Raw genomic sequence first — 20,053 nt, forward strand, 5'->3', positions numbered from 1 at the left:
AAAATCACGAGAGGCATAGATAGGGCAAAAAGACAAGGTTGCTTCCCTGGGATGGGGGAAGTCCAGAACTAGATGGCATAGGTTTAGGTTCAGAGGGGAAAGATTTAAAAGGGATCTAAGGGGGAACTTTTTCACAGAGAGGGTGGTGCATGTTTGGAATGAGCTGCAATGGCAAATGGGACTAGATTAATTTTGGATTGATGGTCAACATAGATGAGTTGGACCGAAGGGTGTTTCCGTGTTGTACATCTCTATGATTCTATAACTCCAATAAATTTATGAAACACGATTTCTCTTTCACTTCATTGATTCTATTGAGATTTTCTAATTGAGCTGTGACAACCTCCTGAGTAATATATTCCTGCAGTTTCCTTAAGGCAGGTACTAAACTAACTAGACTATAGCTTCCTGCTTTCTAATTCCCTTCTTTCTTGAATAGAGGGGTCATACTGTCATTTTCCAATCTGGTGAGACATTTCCAGAATTGAGGGAATTTTGAAAAATTAAAACCACTGCATCTACTCTTGCATCAATATCTTACTGTAAGATCCTCAGATAATGCCAGTTTGGATCCAGAAATTTATCAGCTTTTGGCTCTAATAACTTTTCCAGTACCCTTTTCCTGATGATCAGAATAGTTTTACATTTCTCCTTCCCTTTCACCTAATGCACAATTATTTCTAGAATGTTATTTGTATCCTCTACAGTGAAAACCAACGCAAACTTAGTTTCCTTGTCTGTTTCCATGCTGTACATCTCCAGGACTCTAAATCCTGAAACCTATCCTCGCCTCACTTTAATCATTCCTTCTTTATTACCACTACAAACTCCTACTGTCTATTTTTATACTTTTTAGCTAACTTCCTCTAAAACACTAATTTCTCCTTTATTGCAAAGCTTTTATTCATTCTTTGCTGTTATAAATATATTGAGCAGTTTTATAACCTGCCTGACATCTTTAGACAGCTGATTTTTCTTTCATTATCTTTAACATCCTAGTTAGCCATAAACTAATCATCCTTCTTTTAGAATATTTATTTTTCAGAGATGTATTTTGAAATGGTTCCTTCAATGTCTGCCACAGCATGTCTACTGTCCTTTAACCTAATTTCCCTGTTTACTTTAGGCAACTGTTTTCATGCCCTAATGATTGAAACTTCAGTAAGAACAAACACTTGCCTTAGATTCACTCTGCTCTCCTTCAAGCTGAATGGGAAATTCAATAATATTATGACCACAGCAACACCTTCACTATGAAATCATTAAGTAATCCTGACACATTGCACATTACCAGATTTAGTGTAACCTGCTGTCTGGTTGGCTCTAGAATACACTGCTGTAAGCAACTGTCCCCAAAACAGTCTATTGAATGTATCAACTCAGCTGGCTTATGGACCTATCAAATTGAAAATCTAAATGTAAAGTTACCCATTACATCAGTACCTTTCTCACAATTCTCCATTATTTCATACAAATATGCCCCATCTCAGCATGACCACGAGGGGGCCTGTAGAACCACACTTGCCAATCACAACTTTACTCAAATTAACTAAGCAGTGTGAATTTTACCAAATATTGGTTAAGTGGCACAGAGGATTACACTCAGTGAGCTCCATTAGTTGGCTTGTTCCATTCTATCATTTACATCAATATACATGCACGACAACGGTCACACTCTCCACTGGTGGGACTGCTAAATTTCAGACACTGGGGCAATACTGATGTGGTGAGACTGGTGTATGTTCAATGCCAACATGTGGACAGGGAGATGCAGGTGGTACCTACCCATGGAGGATGCCCTGAGCTCGGGGCACTGCTGGCCAATATGGAGGCTCACAGGAACAATCAGCAAGCTGAAGCTGCCAGATACACACACTTTCCTGTCAGGATTTGTCATTATATTTTCTCTCCACAATGTGGGAGCATAACAAACTGCATATAAATGAGCACAAAAAGTAATAATGAGATATAAATAGGCCTCTCACCGCACACTAATAAGAATCTGGTCTCCCTAATCAGCTCCTGGCTGCAAGATCAGACTTTTGTTTTGCTCAACATCAAGAATCTAATTTTTCTAATCTTGCCATATTTTTCCAACTGTTTTATCATTGTCCACATCATTCAGGGCAAGGTAAATTCAGCCCAACATCTTAATGTACAAAACTAAGGTCTTCTCTGTATTGCAAAAAGTCATCTTAATTAACAGACCTACAATTCCATCTTTTCCTATCTTCCTACCCTTCATGTAATGTACCGTGAACTATTCAGTTCTTAGTCTTTGTTATAGTCTAGGTCTCAGATCATTACAAATTTGATAGTATTCAAATGTTATGTGCATTCATGTAGAGTCTTTAGTTCTGTCTATTTACTATCTGTGACCTGTCGTATTGTTTCAAAAATGCAGTTGTTTTTTTAATTTCTCAAAGTAAATACTTTAGTTTACATTTCACATCAGCCAGCAAATCACCATTATGTTCAAAGACTGTCTATAAACAAACCAAGTTCCAAATGTTGTATTTTGCTAAGACTATTTCGCTTTTCACCTCAAGAAAGTTCAAATATATTAGGGTCTATTATCCAATGAAAACTCAGTCACAGTAAGAATACAGCACAAAGTACATTTACTTCAACAAAATTAGTCAAAGCCATAGTTAAGCCTCAAGTCTCAACTGTGCAAGATTACATATCTACAGCAGCCAAAAAGGTGACAAGCAATCATTAACATCCAAACAGGTTGTGCAGCTTTCCTTTTCCAAGCCTAAGATGGCAATCTATTGGATTGTCTTCAATTTTATAATAGTGCCAAGTGAACATTTTTGACCTCTGATCACAGAAATAAACAAAAGTTATTATCATTACCGACTACTTTTATAGTTAGGTTTGGGGCAATTCTAAGACATCTGGAAGAAAACTAGTATTGGCCTCAGCAAAGGAAAAAATGGGCGCTATAACTATTTGATAACGAGCCAAAGATCAGGTAGATCTTCTGGTTCAGAAAATACTCTGGGAAATATGCAGATTAAGCAATAGACAAGGAAAAATTGCCACATCTGGGCTACACAAGGCTTTGACTGTTTTCAGCAAACTATAAGCTGCAGAATATGATGTGGTTTGTCAAAATAAATATCAAGTTTATCCATATTCTTCTTTCCCAAACAACAGGCAAATTAATTCCGTTTTAGGAAGAAAGCACAGACTTAAATTGACAACAGGTTCATGGAATATTAAGTTTCACAAAAAATGTCACTGTATACAATACTGAATAGTATAATCATTTCACTTAATTTCATTCAATTGCAAGCGGCATAGCATCACAACTGTAGTTAACGTTTATCACTCAATAAATGGGAATTCAAACATTAGAAATTGGAGAAATGATTTTCCAAACAATTCAATCAACTTTGAAGATCCATCTAATATAGGCTCAAAAATGTGCAATGGAATGTATTTTATTGGCTCTGAGCAATTCCTAACACAATTAATAATCTGGGTGATTTAATAACTCATGACCATACAGGCACTGACAGCAAAATGTGATCATGTCTTATTTAAATGTAGAAGTAAAAACCTGTGAACTTATATGAAACAACATTCACTTGACAATCACAACTGCGTGGGCTGGTCAAAAACCGTGAGTTAAATACGACAAATATACATCACAAGTGTTAAGAGTCAAGCTTAAAATGCTTGCTACTTTTAATTGGAGGCAACCAAAGCCACTCAGTGATATCAATCAAACAGCAGGTCCTCGTCCTTTTCTTCTTCAAGTAGGTTGGCTGGTGCATTAGTAGATTTTATTCTCTGACCTTGCTGTTCTTTCTCTCTCTTCTCCTTTAACTGCTTTTTCTTTTCCTGAATCTTTTTCAATCTGTAAATGTGAAGAAATTGTGAATTACTTAAACATACACCATTGTTCAATTTGCCAGATTAAGCAAGGATCAACAGTAATTTGTGACATATGCTAGATATTCTTGCAAAGAAAGAATCCTCCACAACAATCTGCCACTGAAAACTTGAGGTGGAATGAATCACTGGACCGAAGAGAAAATACCACATTCTCATTCAATGTGTACCAAATGATCAGTGTTTCGATTTTCCCTTCAGTATTGATAACAGTCAAAGTGAACAGCTTTGAACACTCACTGCATTTATAGAACAATACATGCGAGCATATGTATTGTGGAGAACTGTATTCAAAAGGCTATAATTGACAGTAAAATAAATTTTAATGTTTAAAAAAAAAGAGTTGACAAGACAGTTCTTAAATACATTTTTTAAAAAAGCTCCGAACACTTACCTATAAAATTCTTCTCTTTCTCGCTCATCCAACTCAGTTATGATATAAGATAATGTGCGCTCAATCCGAGGAATTATCACTTAAGTAAAATGGGAGAATAGTTAGCGGTTGCTGAGCAGGTAACTTTATAATAAATAAAATCATAGTGACTGCATCATGACCAATCCATTCTAATCCTGAATTTGTAAATTTACCCTGAAATTCTGTGGACTGCAACTTTCTCTACTTTTCTCCCCATTGTAAAAGTAAAAGTTGTTCATAAAAGCAATATATGTTTTCCACATCCAAAAGTTAAATGAAAGTTGCAATTTTGTTTTATTATGGACGGAAATGCTTGAGTAGTTAGCCATGAACAATGTATACTGAATAATAGCTCAGTCCATTGGTCAAGTATTTCCTTAGGTGAAACGCAAATGTCTGTTTATGATCTCTCAATGTAGGTGCTCGATTCTTTAACGAGCAGTAAATAATCACTCCAGTCTTGTGCAAAAGAATCTAAGACAGATGGCAAAATTGAATATTACCCTCATATACCTTATATTTTGTGGAGAGAATTAATTGATTTCCTCAGTCTTGCCTCTCTCGTCCCATATTTAGTATCATAACTGCTCCCTATTTATTTGGATATTCTCTAATCAGTCTGATCAGAGGTGTTATTACACAGCTCTCAAACAGGTGGGACTTGAACCCAGACCAGCTGGCTCAAGGACACTACCACTTCACTTGAACAGCTCAGATTTATACATGTTCAGATTATTAATAATCACTAGCTGGTTGTCTTAAATAAAAATATTATTAATGCGATTAAACAGACAGGAACATCTCCCTCAACAACAGAAGATGCTGGAAAACCAGTTCTGAGCACGTGTCACTGGACTCAAAATGTTAACTCTGATTTCTCTTCACAGATGCTGCCAGACCTGCTGAGCTTTTCCAGCAACTTTTTTTTTCTGACTTAATAGTATCAGCAGTTTTTATTAACATCTCTTTTCTGAGCATCTTAACTTCCACCCATTTTGTGTTACACTAAGACTAGACTTTTACATATTTTATTATGTTAAAGATGGCATGTAAACAAACTGGTGTGCACAGGTAACTGCATACTTAAAGTACACTTCAAGCTATTTGAAAATCTTGTATTTACTTCCCCAACCTAATTCTAAGGGTCTGATTTTATCGCACAATTTAGCATACATAATACTATCTACCTTCTACTTTGCATCATTAAAAAAAAAATGTACAAAGTAGAGGTTCAAGACCAAATTGGTGATTTGATTCTACGAGAAACAGCCATTTCTAAACCACACTTTGCCCACAGTCCTATGGAAATCGGTTTCTGTATTGATATAATGAGACTCAAGTGTAATACATAATTTTGATCAGATTAGTTTTTCTAGTTGGTAAATCAATAATTAACTGTCACCAGTTAAAAAAATTCTCAGAATGGAAAACAAGATCAGAATAAAATTCATTAAGAGAATTGCTGAAAGATGTGATGATTCACCAGAAGTGATCCAAGAGGAGAAGACTGCAACTTCTACCAGAAAAATGGATAAACATTTGAAGCTAATGAAGCAATAAGAACATGAAAAAGTAGGTGGTTATTGGTATTAGTCTTACCTTCAGGAAAGGGTAAGAATTTGCCAGGGAAATGCTTTCAATGATTCATTGACGAATATACAAAATAGCTCTTTGAACGGAGGTAGAAAGTGGGTGTGGAAATCAGATGTTTTTAACAATTTTGCAGGTAACCAGTGTGTATACACAAACACTACAGATCCAGAATACTTGTTACCTATTAGAGTCACTGGCCCTTCAGCCCGCCACGTCTATGCTGACCAGACACCAAATGATACTAATCCCATTTAACTTTGTCCATTGTCTACTATGCTTTGGCATTCAGTGCTTTCCCAGATGCTTCTTGCATGTTGTGAAAGTACCTGCCTCCATCACCCTCTCTGGCATGTTCTATATTTCTACCATCCTCTGGGTGAAAATTAGTTTCCTCAGATCCCCTCTAAACCACTTACAGCTCACTTTAAAACTTATGTCCTCTTGTCTTAGACACATTGGCCATAGGAAAAAGATTCTCACACTCTCTACGCCTCTCGATTTTATACATTTTAATCAGATCTCCTCTCAGCCTCCTCTGCTCCATGAAAAACAACTCCAGCTCTATCTATCCAGTCTATCCTCATAACTCAGGCATACCATCCTAGGCAATAGCTTGGTGAATTCCACTGTACCCTGTCTAGTGCAATCATGTCTTTCCAATAGAATGGTCCATCTGTGACCAAGAATAAAGTTGCATTAAGATTTCCCCGCACCTGCATCCTGGCTAATGAAGACAAGCATCCAATGTGTCTTCTTCACCACACAATCTACCTGTGCAGACACCTTCGGGGTCCATGGACTAATATGCCAAGTGTCTTGCTTTTCAGTACTCTATAGGAACCTAACATTCATGGGGTATATCCTTCCTTAATTAGACCTCCCAAAATGCATCACCTCACACTCTGACTCAGAGTGATGTACAACATGGAAACAGACCATTCAGTCCAACTTTTCCATGCTGACCAAATATCCGAACCAATCTACTCCCACTTGTCAGCACTTGGCTCATATCCCTCTAAATCATTCCTATTCTTTTACCCTCCAGATGCCTTTTAAATTCTACTAGCCTCCACCACTTCCTCTGGCAGTTCATTCCATACATGTACCACCCTCTGCATGAAAAAGTTGCCATTTAGTTCCCTAAACCTATGCCCTCTGGTTCTGGACTCCCCATCTCAGGGAAAAGACCTTGTTTGTTTACCCTACCCATGCCCCTCATGATTTTATAAACCTCTATAAGATCACCCCTCAGCCTCCAACGCTCCAGCCTATTCTACCTCTACGTATAGCTCAAATCCTCCAACTACTGGCGACATCCTTGTAACCTTTTCCTGAAACCTTTCAAGATTCACAACACCCTTATCAGAATGAAATGCCATCTGCCAGTGCTCTGCATTAGTCAGGGGTTAAATGTAGGGGAATGGGTCAGGGTGGGTTACTCTTCGGAGGGTCGGTGTGGACTTGTTGGGCTGAAGGGCCTGTTTCCACACTGGAGGGATTATATGAAGATGGGTTTTCCTTAATCCTACCTGCCAAAGATCGGATTCTTTCACCTCCAAATTTATTTTTTTAAATACCCTCTACGCTCTCATCACTCCTATTTTTAATGCTTCATTCTTTGCTTTTGTCAAGCTCACATCCAACATCAAGGAATCCCTGGACTCGCTGCACTTCACTCAAAAGAAACACACTCTCATATGCTGTTTATGAAAGATTCCCGCATTCCAAATGCAGACTTACCAGTAATTAGCTGTCGCTGTGCGCTTGCCACATCCTGCCTAATGATATCGAAATTGGTCTTGTCACACTAAAGTGATCCCAGTTAAAGGCAGCAAATCCCCTACTAGTATAACCTTAATCCTCGCTCACTCCACTGGTTTGCAAATGTCTGCTCCTCTACCTTCCTCAAACTGTTGGGGTGGGTATAATCCCGGCAAAGTGATCAACTTTTATTTTATTTCTAAGCTCCAATGTTGGAACTCCGAATTCCTTAGTAAATTACTGCATCTAGTTTCCATCAACACTTTTCCGAAGCTTCTCCACAAATTCACCAAAAAAGAACACCAAGATCAAATATTCAGAGCTTCTCCCCTGCCTTCCGCTCTGCTTCACAATCATGTGCAATACCTATACACATAGGTGAGGTATTGGAAAGTTGTCTAACTATCTAAGGTTAATGATGGACAACATCAGCCAGCAATTTGACCTGGGATATCAGAGTTAAGTCTAACGCTATTCACAGAAGTGAAGCTTCCAAAAGCCCACTGGACATTTGGGAGCTCAATAGTACTTTATAAACAGCCATGAAAGTTTGGAGGGTGAAATTACATAATCTGTGGCTGGTGGATTTCAAGCTAGGCAAGCAAGAGGTCACATCCTAGTGAGCAGATCTTGCGCCGATGGAGTAACTGCAACATAGATTTACCAGAATGATACCAGGACTCCGAGGATTAAATTACATGAAAGAGTAACACAAACAGTGTTACATCCTTTTGAATATAACAAGTCAAAAAGTGATTTGATTGAAGTTATAGATACTAAGGGGAACTGAGAAACAGCTTCTGTTCAATGGGGGTGTCTGGGGATGAGGTAGTGGAGGCTAAACATTAAAGCCAGACCTTCTAAGAATCAAGATGAAAACATTTCTATATAAAAACGGTTGAAGGGATTTAGAGCTCCCTTATTTTAAATGTGATTTTTGTTTAAATAATTTTTTTAAATTTTTGTTAAAAAGAGAAAGGTCATTGGGTTTCAGATCAGCCAGGATCTCAATAAATAGTGGTAGAACTGCTTGAGGGGCTAAATGGCCTCCTCCCTTTCTGATGTTCCACTACACTTAAAATACAAAGCAGTAGCAAAAGTACATAACTTACCATGTTCAATCGCATTTACACGTCTATTGGTAATTTTAATAGCTTCATCCAGTGTCACAAAAGAGGTCTGAAATTATCCAAGGTTTCATGTAATAGTTATTGAAAATTTCTCAATATTTTTCCATTCACTTGTTTTAAAAATACCTTCATGTCAGGGTCATAACAGCCACATTTTTCATCATAGATTATGGCATTTTTCTGAAGCTTTCCAAGATAGTTAATGATGTGCATTTCTGATTATTTAATAATTTATATTATTGTTAAATAGCATAAAATCTATTTTCTCCGACAGAATCACAGCACAATCAATCATTTTTCTCTATCGCTTACCTGCAGTGATGCCAGTTCAACCAGAAGCTCCACTGCTTTTGCATAATTTCTCTTAAGTTTAGCCAGTTGTTCTCCTCCTCTGGCCAGGCCAGTCAACTCATAACCTAATAAACAGCAAGTTAAAATAAAAACCTCAGAGGATCACATCAGATTAGTTACTTGAAGCACTGTACCAGCTTTTTAATGGTTAATTAGTGCACCTCTTGTAATATTCACATAAAATCAGAGGAATGTTTTATAACATTTAAAGCTTGTAGTGTGCCAAATAAAATATAGTTTCCTTGACATTAATCAGGAAGGCAAGATTTTGATTTTCTTTACTAACCCTTCTTTCCCAACATTGTTTTTCCTCTTTCCATTTACAGTGGTTTTGTAACTTGCTTTCAATGTTTCTAATAGTTATGCTTTCCACAAGTCTGTCCCTCCCTTTGTCTGTTTTTCCTGCAAATTCTCCAATTTTGTTAGCCTTTGTATATATTTTCCTGATCCTACTGATTTTCACATCTAAGCTTTGCTAAACTCCTACAGGATACAAAATACATAACGTCAATATGTACCACATCAAAGATGGATCAGGTTATTCAGAAACTAGCACAACATACATAAAAGAAAGAAATTAATGAGGTAGTGAGTAAAGAAATTGTTACAAGTGATGGAGTGGAGTAGCAATCAGAGCTGTAACAATTACATTCTCAACACATCAAGGACGGAAGAGAATTTGAAGGTATCTACTCTGCACTCGTACGTAAAGGAACTATGTCATGGATTAGCAAGTATTATGACCAAATGAGTTAAGGGAAATTGGGTCCAAATTTTTTAAAAATTTTGCTTAAGACCATTTCAGTTTTGCGATGTAGCAAAAGAATCTATTCGAAAGGTGTTTACAGGAAGCTGCAGAAAGTTGACTGAGAGCTTAAGAGCCAATAACATGAGGGATATTGGAAATGGGTGGCAATTCACAAGGACAAAACTTTCAGGATTTCTTTGTTGGAGAGAGTGTTAATGACCGATTTTGAACGTAAAATGGATAGTAGTGAGGAAGTTAAGGACTGCTATACAGTTACAGCACAGGCGAGTTAATTCAGTTTATCGTATCTGTGTTGGTCTTTGCCAGAGTAATCCAAAACTAATTCCACGGTCTTGTTTTCTCGCGTACTGTATGTTCTGTTTCAGACATTTTCTTGCTCTTCCATTAAAAGAAGTTGTACCATGTTATGACACAGATATAGCAAACCATACCTAATCAGCCTCACTATCACTGGATTTGCAAAACATTCAATGACTTTCAAAATGTCTCAATTGTTCCGAACCAGACTTCACAAGTAACAAATCTTGGACACTAAGTTTACAGATTAAACAAAAATAAATAAATTATTAAGAATTGAACACAGATGAACAAGGCAATGCAATTAATATCTACAACAAACCTTCTTTGAATAGAAGCCCTCACTCTCAAGCTGACCAATAAAAAGAGTTAAGGAATAAATTTAAAATGAAAATAAAATAATTCCTGGGTATACGAATAAGAAGGGTTGAGAGGTTTATGGGCCAAATGGACTAGGTCAGATTGGGATGTCTGGTTGGAATAAATGAGTTGGACCGAAGAGTTCTGTTTCGGTGGTCTACGTTATATAGCTATCTTTTATTCTGGGAAAAGACTTGACCAATAGTACCATCAGCTGGATTCTGAATAGTATCCACCCTCTTGGTAATGTGCATGTCTACTTTTACTCACTGTCTCCTCCTTCCTGGTAATGCTCAAACACCGGTAGTACAACACCTGATGAGAGAGATCAACATTTATGCACTAATGCACATTATGCACCAACAGCAAATATATTTCACACTTCAAAAGTACAAATGCTTACATTTTTAAAAACACAATTTTCCCTTTTATTTCCTCTCCCCAACCCCACTCAAAGCATGGACGTCACACAATGTGAACAAGCTGACCACCTACTCTTAGGATTTGACCAATGCAAATCTGTGATGTTGCAACTGGAAACATGACAGAATAACTCAAATTGCATTACTTCCTCTCTGTTACGTTGGCAGAACAGGAACCACCATCTGATAGCAGAGTCACTGGTGAAGAGTATAACCAAGCGGGTTTGTGCTGATAACCTGTCTGTCAATATGCTGTTTCTGTTTTTGTTGCAAAGGCAGGCAGATCCTGGTGCAGGACACTTGTCAAACTCAAAAAGAGCATTCTCGATAAATAACGAAGCAGTGAGGTATTGCCTCAAGACTGCAGCGAAATGGGTCAATTACTCCAAAATGGTCTATGCCAGATTTTGTTTTCCACATAATCATCTTCCCACCCCACTTCATCAAGGAATCTCCCCCCCCCCCCACCCCCCACGACTCATAACTAGCCCTTGACGCAAATAACACAAATGCATTTTAAGTTCCCATCCAATACCGTATTTCGTATTGTTTGACACATCGTTCTTTTTGTAAAAGAGTTTTGCTCCAATTTTTTGTTATGGCTATCTTGTATTTATACCTCCAAATTATGGTCATACTGACAAGTAGAAAAGTGTTCTCTACATTTAGCCTCTTATTATCTAAATGCTGCCAGTCAACCTTCCCTGAAGAGCTCTAGCTTGTTCAGACTTTCCTGACTGTTAGAACCTTTACATTCTAGTATTATTTGTGAGACATTGGACATGGTGCCAATAAAAATCTTTTTTAGAATACATTAATCAGACTGAAAAACTGCTCACAACTAGACATCTGCAACCTTTAATAATTTCTATTTATTCCAAATTTTATTTGAAGAAAAGGTAGAATGCAAACATATGGTTTCATTTTGCAATAGTAAAATATTACTTGAACAACTAAGGACAGAATTCTACAGATTTTGCTTGCATGATGCCAAACTTATAAACTTACAGCACAACGAAAGTTAGTTAGCACACTCATTCAATTTGCATAGACTTCCAAAAATACGTTAGAAATTACAAGCGAACAAGATATCAAAAACCCCATAAAACATACCTGCTACATTGTCTCTTTTAGCTCGAACCTTAACCTGTGCCTTGTTCACATTCTGAATCACAGTAGTGCTACAAAAAAAAAAGAGATATCAGCCATAATATTAGTCTACGTGCACTGCGCAAGATGGTTCATAATCAATACTGAGGATTCATGTTTGAAGGATTGCTAACAGTGATTCATTTGAAAAGCCTGTCAACATATTTGAACTTTTTTATTAATATCATGAAAGGACCACTGAAAGGGATCAGGACTTTATTTTCATAAGACACTTCTTGGAGATCACATGCTTTAAGCTTACTGGTGGACTTATTTACTTGATATCACATGCATGGGCTAATGACTGCCAGAAGTTAGTTTGCTTTTAATATGGTTCAGTTGAGATACAGTTCACTGAGAGAAGCTACCAAACCAAACTTCTGCCTGTGAGAAAACCGTTTTGAGGGTCCAGTGTGATAACAGACATTGAAGTAGCCTCTTTACATTGCGTAAATGAACTTGATCTGTTAACGTCCCAATGAGATCTGCCTGCATTCAGTAACCCTCATTTGTGTGCGCGCGAGGGCTCTGACTAAAAGCGATCTTCAACATTTCATACCTTATCCTCCTCCTTCCTTCAAGAACTAACCATCATTTGACCAAAGTGATTTTCTTTTCAAAATTAATCTATGAGAAAGTTTTTCTTTTAATTGATTTGCATACACAGGGGTTATTTAGAAGGTTTAATATTTATGCTTTCATGCTTTAATTAATCCAATTTGCATCTTGTCAAGTAAATCTGGTTTTAAAATAGATCAATAATGCTATTAGAGGAACCTGATGGATCTTTTTACTTTAAATTTAAACATACATCAAGTATATACTTAGCCATTTTCAATGGCTAGGTAAAGTTTTAAAATTTATACTGTGACTAGTGGAGTGTTAGGCTTAGACAGCAACAATGCATTTCACAAATTTCAGTCATAGAATCCTAGAATCCCTACAGTGCAGAAAGAGACCATTTGCCCTATCAAGTCCACAGCAACCCTCTGAAGAGCATCCCATTCAGAAATTGTCCCCTACTCTACTCTAATAATCCCAGATTTACCATGAATAATCTACTTGGCATGTGGGATAAAACTGGAGCATCAGGCAGAAACCACACAGACATGGGGAGAATCTAGAAACTCCACACAGAGTCACTCTAGGTCCAAATCTGGATCCCAGGTGCTGTGAGGCAGCAGCGCTCACTCCTGAGCCAGTGTGCTGCCCCAAATACTCTAATCTATTTAACTTGAAGGTAACGGATTTCAATCTGATACTTCACATTTTAAGCAGTGAATTCCTAATGGTATTTGATCAAAAGGTATGTTAATGGACTAATGCTGAAAATTATAGCTTAATTATGCACAGCTAATGAGCAACCTTTATGGTTAAGTATATTTTAAATTCAGCACACTTGTGTAAAGTCAATAAAAATGACATGGACTCTGTAATCATAAGCAATTGAAAAAATTCAACATCTATTAAGATTCCAATTTAATGTATAACAATTTTTCATAAAATAACTGCTCCCATGGAGCAAGTAAAGATCAGCCAAGTCACCAAAACTATTGTCTCTAAACACCAATAACAAAGATGAATTTCCCAAAGCCTTAGTTACGAACTAAGTGGTCACTCTGCAGAGAAACCTTTGGCAATTGCAGTCTCACCTGAAGTCTCCAGCAGTGAATTTGGCTTCTGCTAAGGAAAAGGCTGCTTCCCTCATTACTTCACCCATCAGCGTCTTAGTCTGAGATGCAAAACCGAAAATTAATGCAAATGTTTGATGTGGCACTGCTAACTTTTACTGAAATACAGGGCTCAGCAACCTTTATATCATTTTATCTTTGCTACAAGGTTTTTTTGTTTAATTAAAAAGGAAATGCCCAGTTCATTTACAGATACATCATAACATTTGTTATCTCCAAACGTCTGTGAGGATGTCCTCATTTTCTGCCAATCGCTTTAATATATTCATCATCTTTGCCACCCAGGTAAAAGCAGTCAGTCAGAGTGCTTAAACAGGCCCTAAAAATAGTGGATACTTGATAGTCACTTTTCAAAATTCTGTAGATTTTGGAACAGTTCCTATGGATGTCACTAATGTCAAGCTTGACAAATCTATTGGAATTTTACCGGACTTCCAGAGCCTTTCCACATCAGTCACGTAAAGTTAATGTGCTTGGAATGGGGGGGTGGGGGGGGCGAGGGGCGGCAGCGTAAAGACATGGATAAACTGGCCGTTAGACAGGAAACATCGCTGGAATAAACAGAACTTTTTCCAAGCGGTAGCCAGTGACTAGTGGGGTACTGCAGGGATCAGTGCATGGATCCCATGATATAAATGAAGAAACTAAATGCAATAATGCATGGCGTAGACTGGGAAATCTGGGTCCAGTTGCTGAAAGCATGCATACAGATGGTGAGGAAGGCAAATGTTACATTGACCTTCATAGCAAAGGGATTGGAATACAGGAGCAAGGATGTCTTGATGCAATTCCACAGTGTCTTGATGAGACCACATCTGGAGTATTATGTGCAGTTCTAGTCTCCTTATCTGACAAAAGACATTCTAGTTATGGAGGGAGAGCAATGAAGGTTTACCAGACTGATTCTTGGGAACGACAGGACTGACGTACAAGAGACTGGATCAGTTAAGACTATATTGACTGGACTTTAGAAGAATGAGTGGAATCTCATAGAAAGCTATTCTAACAGAATTAGGCAGAACAAACACAGGAAGGATATTCCCGATGAGCCGGGAATCCAGAACCAGAGGTCATGGTAAGGAGAAATTTCTTCACACAAAGATAGGAAGCTAAATAGAACTATACTGAATGATCAGGACTGCAGCGTTAAAAACTGCACTAACATTGCTAAATTTGTTTTGTGAGCTAGAAGGAAAATAAATAGGAAGGTTTAGTTAAAATTATAATTGCTCTGAAAATAAATTTCACCTCTATAATCTTTTTCAGGATTTGTCTGAAACGCAGGGTAAGGGCATCAGACTTTTTCTTTAGTAGGTTGCGACCAGTCTGAGCACCTTTTAAACGGGCCTTCATTATAGTTTGTGCCCTGTAACAAACGCAAAGGAAAAAAAGTTAGGTTTACTACTTCTGCCGACTGCCTTATTTAATTAGACTTAACATTAAATGAATTTATTTTTCAGCTCAAAGGTAGCATATCAGATTCTCATTTTCAATGGCACCTTTACAAGTGTGCATTTCTTTGCATGCATAGGAAAGCTTCCAGTGACAGATGCTTTTGCCCCCAGTTTTCATGTTGATGTGTTAGGAAAAGGTGTTTCACTTTCTATTTTTAAAACTGGGGGAAGGGCTGTTCTTTTAAATGCACATGAAACATTTAGGGTTAAAAAGAGGAACAATGAACAGCTTTAGCTTGCTAGATAAAGAGATGGTGGGCTCTTGCAGCATAGTGTAGTGCCCCTATCTCGGAGCTAGGACGCTCACATTTAGGTCCCACCTGCCTCAGGTGTTATAACAACGACCGAGCTGTTGGGCTTAAAATTCTTTGTTTAACAGCTGGATGGATAATTCAAAGTCTGAACCAAACGTGGACAATAGTTATTTTGACTACAATTAAGTCAAATATTTGGGGCCAGCCCACAACAGAAACATACTTGACATCCATCGTTCACTCGGATATCTTGTAAATTTGAAATTAGCACGAGAATGTTAAATGAGAGAGTTTAACGACACATAGAACAAAAGATTTTATTCCCTCCAAACCAAATATTTCAGGCTGAAAAACATTTTCAGTTTCAAAACATGCATTACAATAGCACTATTTTCTAAAGTGAACCTGAGGAAGAATTTTGAACTGTTTAAATGCGAACATGACAAAACTGATTTTTTTCTAAAACTGCAACAAATATAAGAGTTGAACAGCCAGTTGCATTGTGTCAAGATTTCATGAAAACTCAGCGACGAAAAACTTTGCTCAGCTGATTCTCATGTATTAAACTCCCCCAAACCAGTTCCCAGTGTCGGTGTATACACTACTGTTTATACAAAAATATTTGTTTTAAAATTTTTCTTCTATTGAAAAAGGTCATAGAGGACATCAAGTAAAAGGAGTTAGATTTTAAATATGAAAGATTCTCATGAAGCAGCTTAGAATTATTGTTGAAGATCTTCAAAATGCCATGAGCAGGTGCAGAAAGTAGTCAAGGTGGCTGATGGAATGCTGGCCTTCATATCCAAAAGGCTGGAGTATAAGAATGCACATGTTATCCTGCAGTTATACAAAACCTTAGACTACCAAGGGCACCACACCCTAGGAAGGTTTTCATGGCCCTGGAGGGAGTTCAATGCAGGTTTATAAGGATGAAATGTGGACTTCAGGGGTTCAGTTACAAGAAAAGATTGGACAAATTAGACCCTCATTCTCTAGAATTGAGGTTTTGAAATATTTTCAATAATTCAATGTTCGAGAGTCAGGGTGCATAGTAAGAGAATTAGGACTCAGCCATTCAAGAGATGTTAGAAAGCACTTCTACACACAAAGAGTAGAGGGGTTTGGAACTTTCTTCCTCAAATGGCAGTCTATGCTAATTCAAGCAAATCTTAGCAGGACTTATATACTTAATGGTAAGGTCCTAGGGAGTGCTGCTGAACAAAGAGACCTTGGAGTGCAGTTCATAGCTCCTTGAAAGTGGAGTCGCAGGTAGATAGGATAGTGAACGCAGCGTTTGGTATGCTTTCCTTTATTGGTCAGAGTATGGAGTACAGGAGTTGGGAGATCATGTTGCAGCTGTACAGGACATTGGTTAGGCCACTGTTGGAACACTGCGTGCAATTCTGGTCTCCTTCCTATCAGAAAGATGTTGTGAAACTTGAAAGGGTTCAGAAAAGATTTACAAGGATGTTGCCAGGGCAGGCTGGTACTGTTTTCCCTGGAGCGTCAGAGGCTGAGGGGTGACCTGATAGAGGTTTACAAAATTATGAGGGGCATGGATAGGATAAATAGAAAAAGTCTTTCCCCTCGGGTTGGAGAATCCAGAACTAGAAGGCATAGGTTTAGGGTGAGAGGGGAAAGATATAGAAGAGACCTACGGGGCAACGTTTTCACACAGGGTGGTGCGTGTATGGAATGAGCTGCCAGAGGGAGTGGTGGAGGCTGGTACAATTGCAACATTTAAGAGGCATCTGGATAGGTATATGAATAGGAAGGGTTTGGAGGGATATGGGCTGGGTGCTGGCTGGTGGAACTAGGTTGGGTTGGGATATCTGGTCGACATGGATGAGTCGGACCGAAGGGTCTGTTTCCATCCTGTACATCTCTGTGACTCTATAACTGTTAAAGTTAAATCTGAGAGACAATTTTTTACTGAGCAAAGTTTCAAGGCACATGGGCCCAAAGCGGGGATATGGAGATAGGGCACAGATCAACTATGATCTTATTGAAAGATGAAGCAGTCTTGAGGGACTGAGTGACCTACTCCAGTTCCTATTTGGAGTAGTGCGTTTAGTTTGGGAAACCTTATTTAAGAAAGGATGTTAAAGCCCTTGAGAGATTGCAAAGGATATTTAGTAGAATGATGCCAGGAATGAGGGAATTTGCAAATAAAGAAAGATTAGAGAAATTGGGCTTATTCTCCTTGGAGAGAGAAGATTAAGAGGCGGTTGAAAATTATAAACAGTTTTGACAGGGATAAAGGAGGATATCCTGTTTCCATTAATTGGGATGTTAGTAACTTGGGTTCACAATTTCAAGATTGTCAGCAAGATAGTTCAGAGGGAGATGGGGGAGAAATGTCTTTACTCAGAGTTGTTTGGATTTGGAATAAACTCTCAGAGTGTGATGAAGACAGATTCCACATGGAGTTTCAAAAGACAGCTGGCTATGTATTTGGAAGTGAGAAATTTAGAGGACTTTGGAGAGAGAGCTGGAGAATAGGAGTAACTGGGTAGCTCTTTTGGGAGCTGGAACAGACACAATGGGCCTAATATCCTCATTCTGGACTGGAAAGTTCTATGAATCTATCATTTACACATCATAAGGAAATTAAATAATCTCAGTTTTTGGTGATCATTACAGAACAATACTAGCCAGAACAACCCTTCTCTCACATTTCTGAAATTCTAACCTGTCAGTTAAATAATTTTGGAAATGGGGATGGGGAGGGTGCTGCATGTATCCATGTGAACCTTTCCAAATCAGATACAAAATGTGCTGTGGATGAAGTCCAAATTCAGACAACACTAACTTATTAAAGTTTTCTGTACCTGCAGAGGAGCTCATATTTATTTCTACCATGTCACAATTTCACAAGTCTTGGTGCATATAGTTATGTCTAACAAAAAACTGTTCTAGAGGACGCTCAAAATCCTCTATTGATTTCTCAGAATCAATCATCTTAAACCACTGTAACCATTGTAGGGTTGTCAGATAGGCATTACAAAGTCTTCATAACACAGCAGTACAAATGTTTGTTTTCCCATACCATTGTATACAATAGAACTTACTAAAAATTCAGAACTACCTGGTGTTCATGCATTTTTGTAAGTGATTTTTTACACCAATGCCATTTTAATTTGTAGTATTTTAAATCGGTTTTGTTGTGTTTCCTAGATCAACTTGAATATTTTCAATGCAAGAGTCTGAGGCACAATGTAACCGCAGAACCTGCAGGTGTAGATTCATCAATTAAAAAAGCAACCTTGGTTTTAATGATCTATTTGTAAATTTTATGCTATTCTTTTTAGTCAATTTACCCAGTGACTTGATTTGTTCCAATTTTGAAAATAACCTAACAAAGGTGTTTTTGTTAGGTAGTATCAGGCATAGTATCGACAAACGTTGGTGGCATGCACTTTGCACAAATCATGTGGAGATCCACGTATAATGGCTGCTTTTGATTTTAAAAAGCTGGTTCTCACATGTTGCTTAATACAAAATTTCAATGAAGAGAATGAGTTTCTTTTGCAAAATATCAATGTTGATGATAAATTGTTAATAACGAATTGCGAAATTTTGGAATTTGATATCCAAATTGGGCACCGATACATTAACCTGTCTGTGGTATAATCGCCGAAAGACACTCGCAACTTTTATTTAGTTTCGAATGTGATAGTTCATTTATTTGGAAATAGCTGGATGATTCAGGAAGAAATGAGTCGACTCCCTTAAACGCAGTTTCATCACAACGGCCCTTCTCCTGACCCAAAATTTCAAATGCTAAACTTTAAAATTTTCAGGTCAGAGCACTAGACTCCAAACCTGCGACGACAGGTAGAACCGTAATCAAAACGAAATCTGATACTCACATCCGCGATGGAAAGATCTCAATCCTCTCTTTGCCTGACATTTTTGGCTATTTCAGGAGTCGAGGAAAAGGTGAAAATCCTGACAACCGACGAGGAATGTCCCGTGACCTTCAGCAAGTTGCCAGGCAGTGACTGAGTCCTAGCGGGGCTACTTCCTCCTGCAAATAGCTTTTTTTTTCTCCCTCGATTCGTACAAATTGTTGGTTTTCACGGATCAGCTGCTGGGAAAACCACGTGACAGGGCGGAGGTGACCTATGACCTTCCTTGAGGGTGGAGGTTAACTTTCTCCAAATATTCTAGATACGGGTTTTTTTTTAAATAAACTTTACCCTCGTGTTGTTGTTGTTTGCCTCACCGATTCAATGTCTCGGTGTTTTATCCCGCTGTTATTTATTATCGACGATCCTTCACCAAAATGGCGGCAGCGCGTCTTTACTCCCCTGCTTCCCCTCCATTTCCAATCGTCCGGTACTGGACAACGAAAATCCAACAAAGCCATCGTGTAAAAAGTTAGTGAGGGTGGGTCATGAATGTCACTAATCAAGGCGACTCCGCTTATTTTGATAGGGACTTCGAGGGTAACGTGGAGTGTCCATTTTCTCCCCCCTCCTCCTCCTCTCGGCTTCCTTTC

The 20,053-nt window shown here is 38.1% G+C and overlaps 1 protein-coding gene across 1 annotated transcript; it reads right to left on the reverse strand.

Moving 5' to 3' along the window:
- Nucleotides 1-2,604: 2,604 nt before the first annotated feature.
- On the reverse strand, nucleotides 2,605-20,007 carry atp6v1d (ATPase H+ transporting V1 subunit D). The gene is made up of 9 exons (XM_043697934.1): nucleotides 19,422-20,007; nucleotides 15,090-15,207; nucleotides 13,803-13,882; nucleotides 12,115-12,182; nucleotides 10,850-10,894; nucleotides 9,115-9,218; nucleotides 8,785-8,851; nucleotides 4,298-4,376; nucleotides 2,605-3,868 (listed from the first exon to the last, which is right to left on the reverse strand). The coding sequence occupies exons 1-9, from the start codon at nucleotides 19,460-19,462 to the stop codon at nucleotides 3,730-3,732; spliced, it is 741 nt and encodes a 246-aa protein (XP_043553869.1). The 5' UTR covers nucleotides 19,463-20,007; the 3' UTR covers nucleotides 2,605-3,729.
- Nucleotides 20,008-20,053: the final 46 nt, after the last annotated feature.

Source organism: Chiloscyllium plagiosum, chromosome 10 (assembly GCF_004010195.1).
Source record: "Chiloscyllium plagiosum isolate BGI_BamShark_2017 chromosome 10, ASM401019v2, whole genome shotgun sequence".
NCBI classification, from domain to species: domain Eukaryota; kingdom Metazoa; phylum Chordata; class Chondrichthyes; order Orectolobiformes; family Hemiscylliidae; genus Chiloscyllium; species Chiloscyllium plagiosum.

Bases quoted from the DNA above. Each gene is read 5' to 3' on its own strand.
- atp6v1d (XM_043697934.1), bottom strand. From the start codon at position 19,462: ATGTCAGGCAAAGAGAGGATTGAGATCTTTCCATCGCGGAT. The intron at 15,208-19,421 runs GTGAGTATCAGA...CGTTTGTTACAG, and splicing joins GAGATCTTTCCATCGCGGAT to GGCACAAACTATAATGAAGG. The intron at 3,869-4,297 runs GTAAGTGTTCGG...TCACATTTACAG, and splicing joins GAAAGAGAAGAATTTTATAG to ATTGAAAAAGATTCAGGAAA.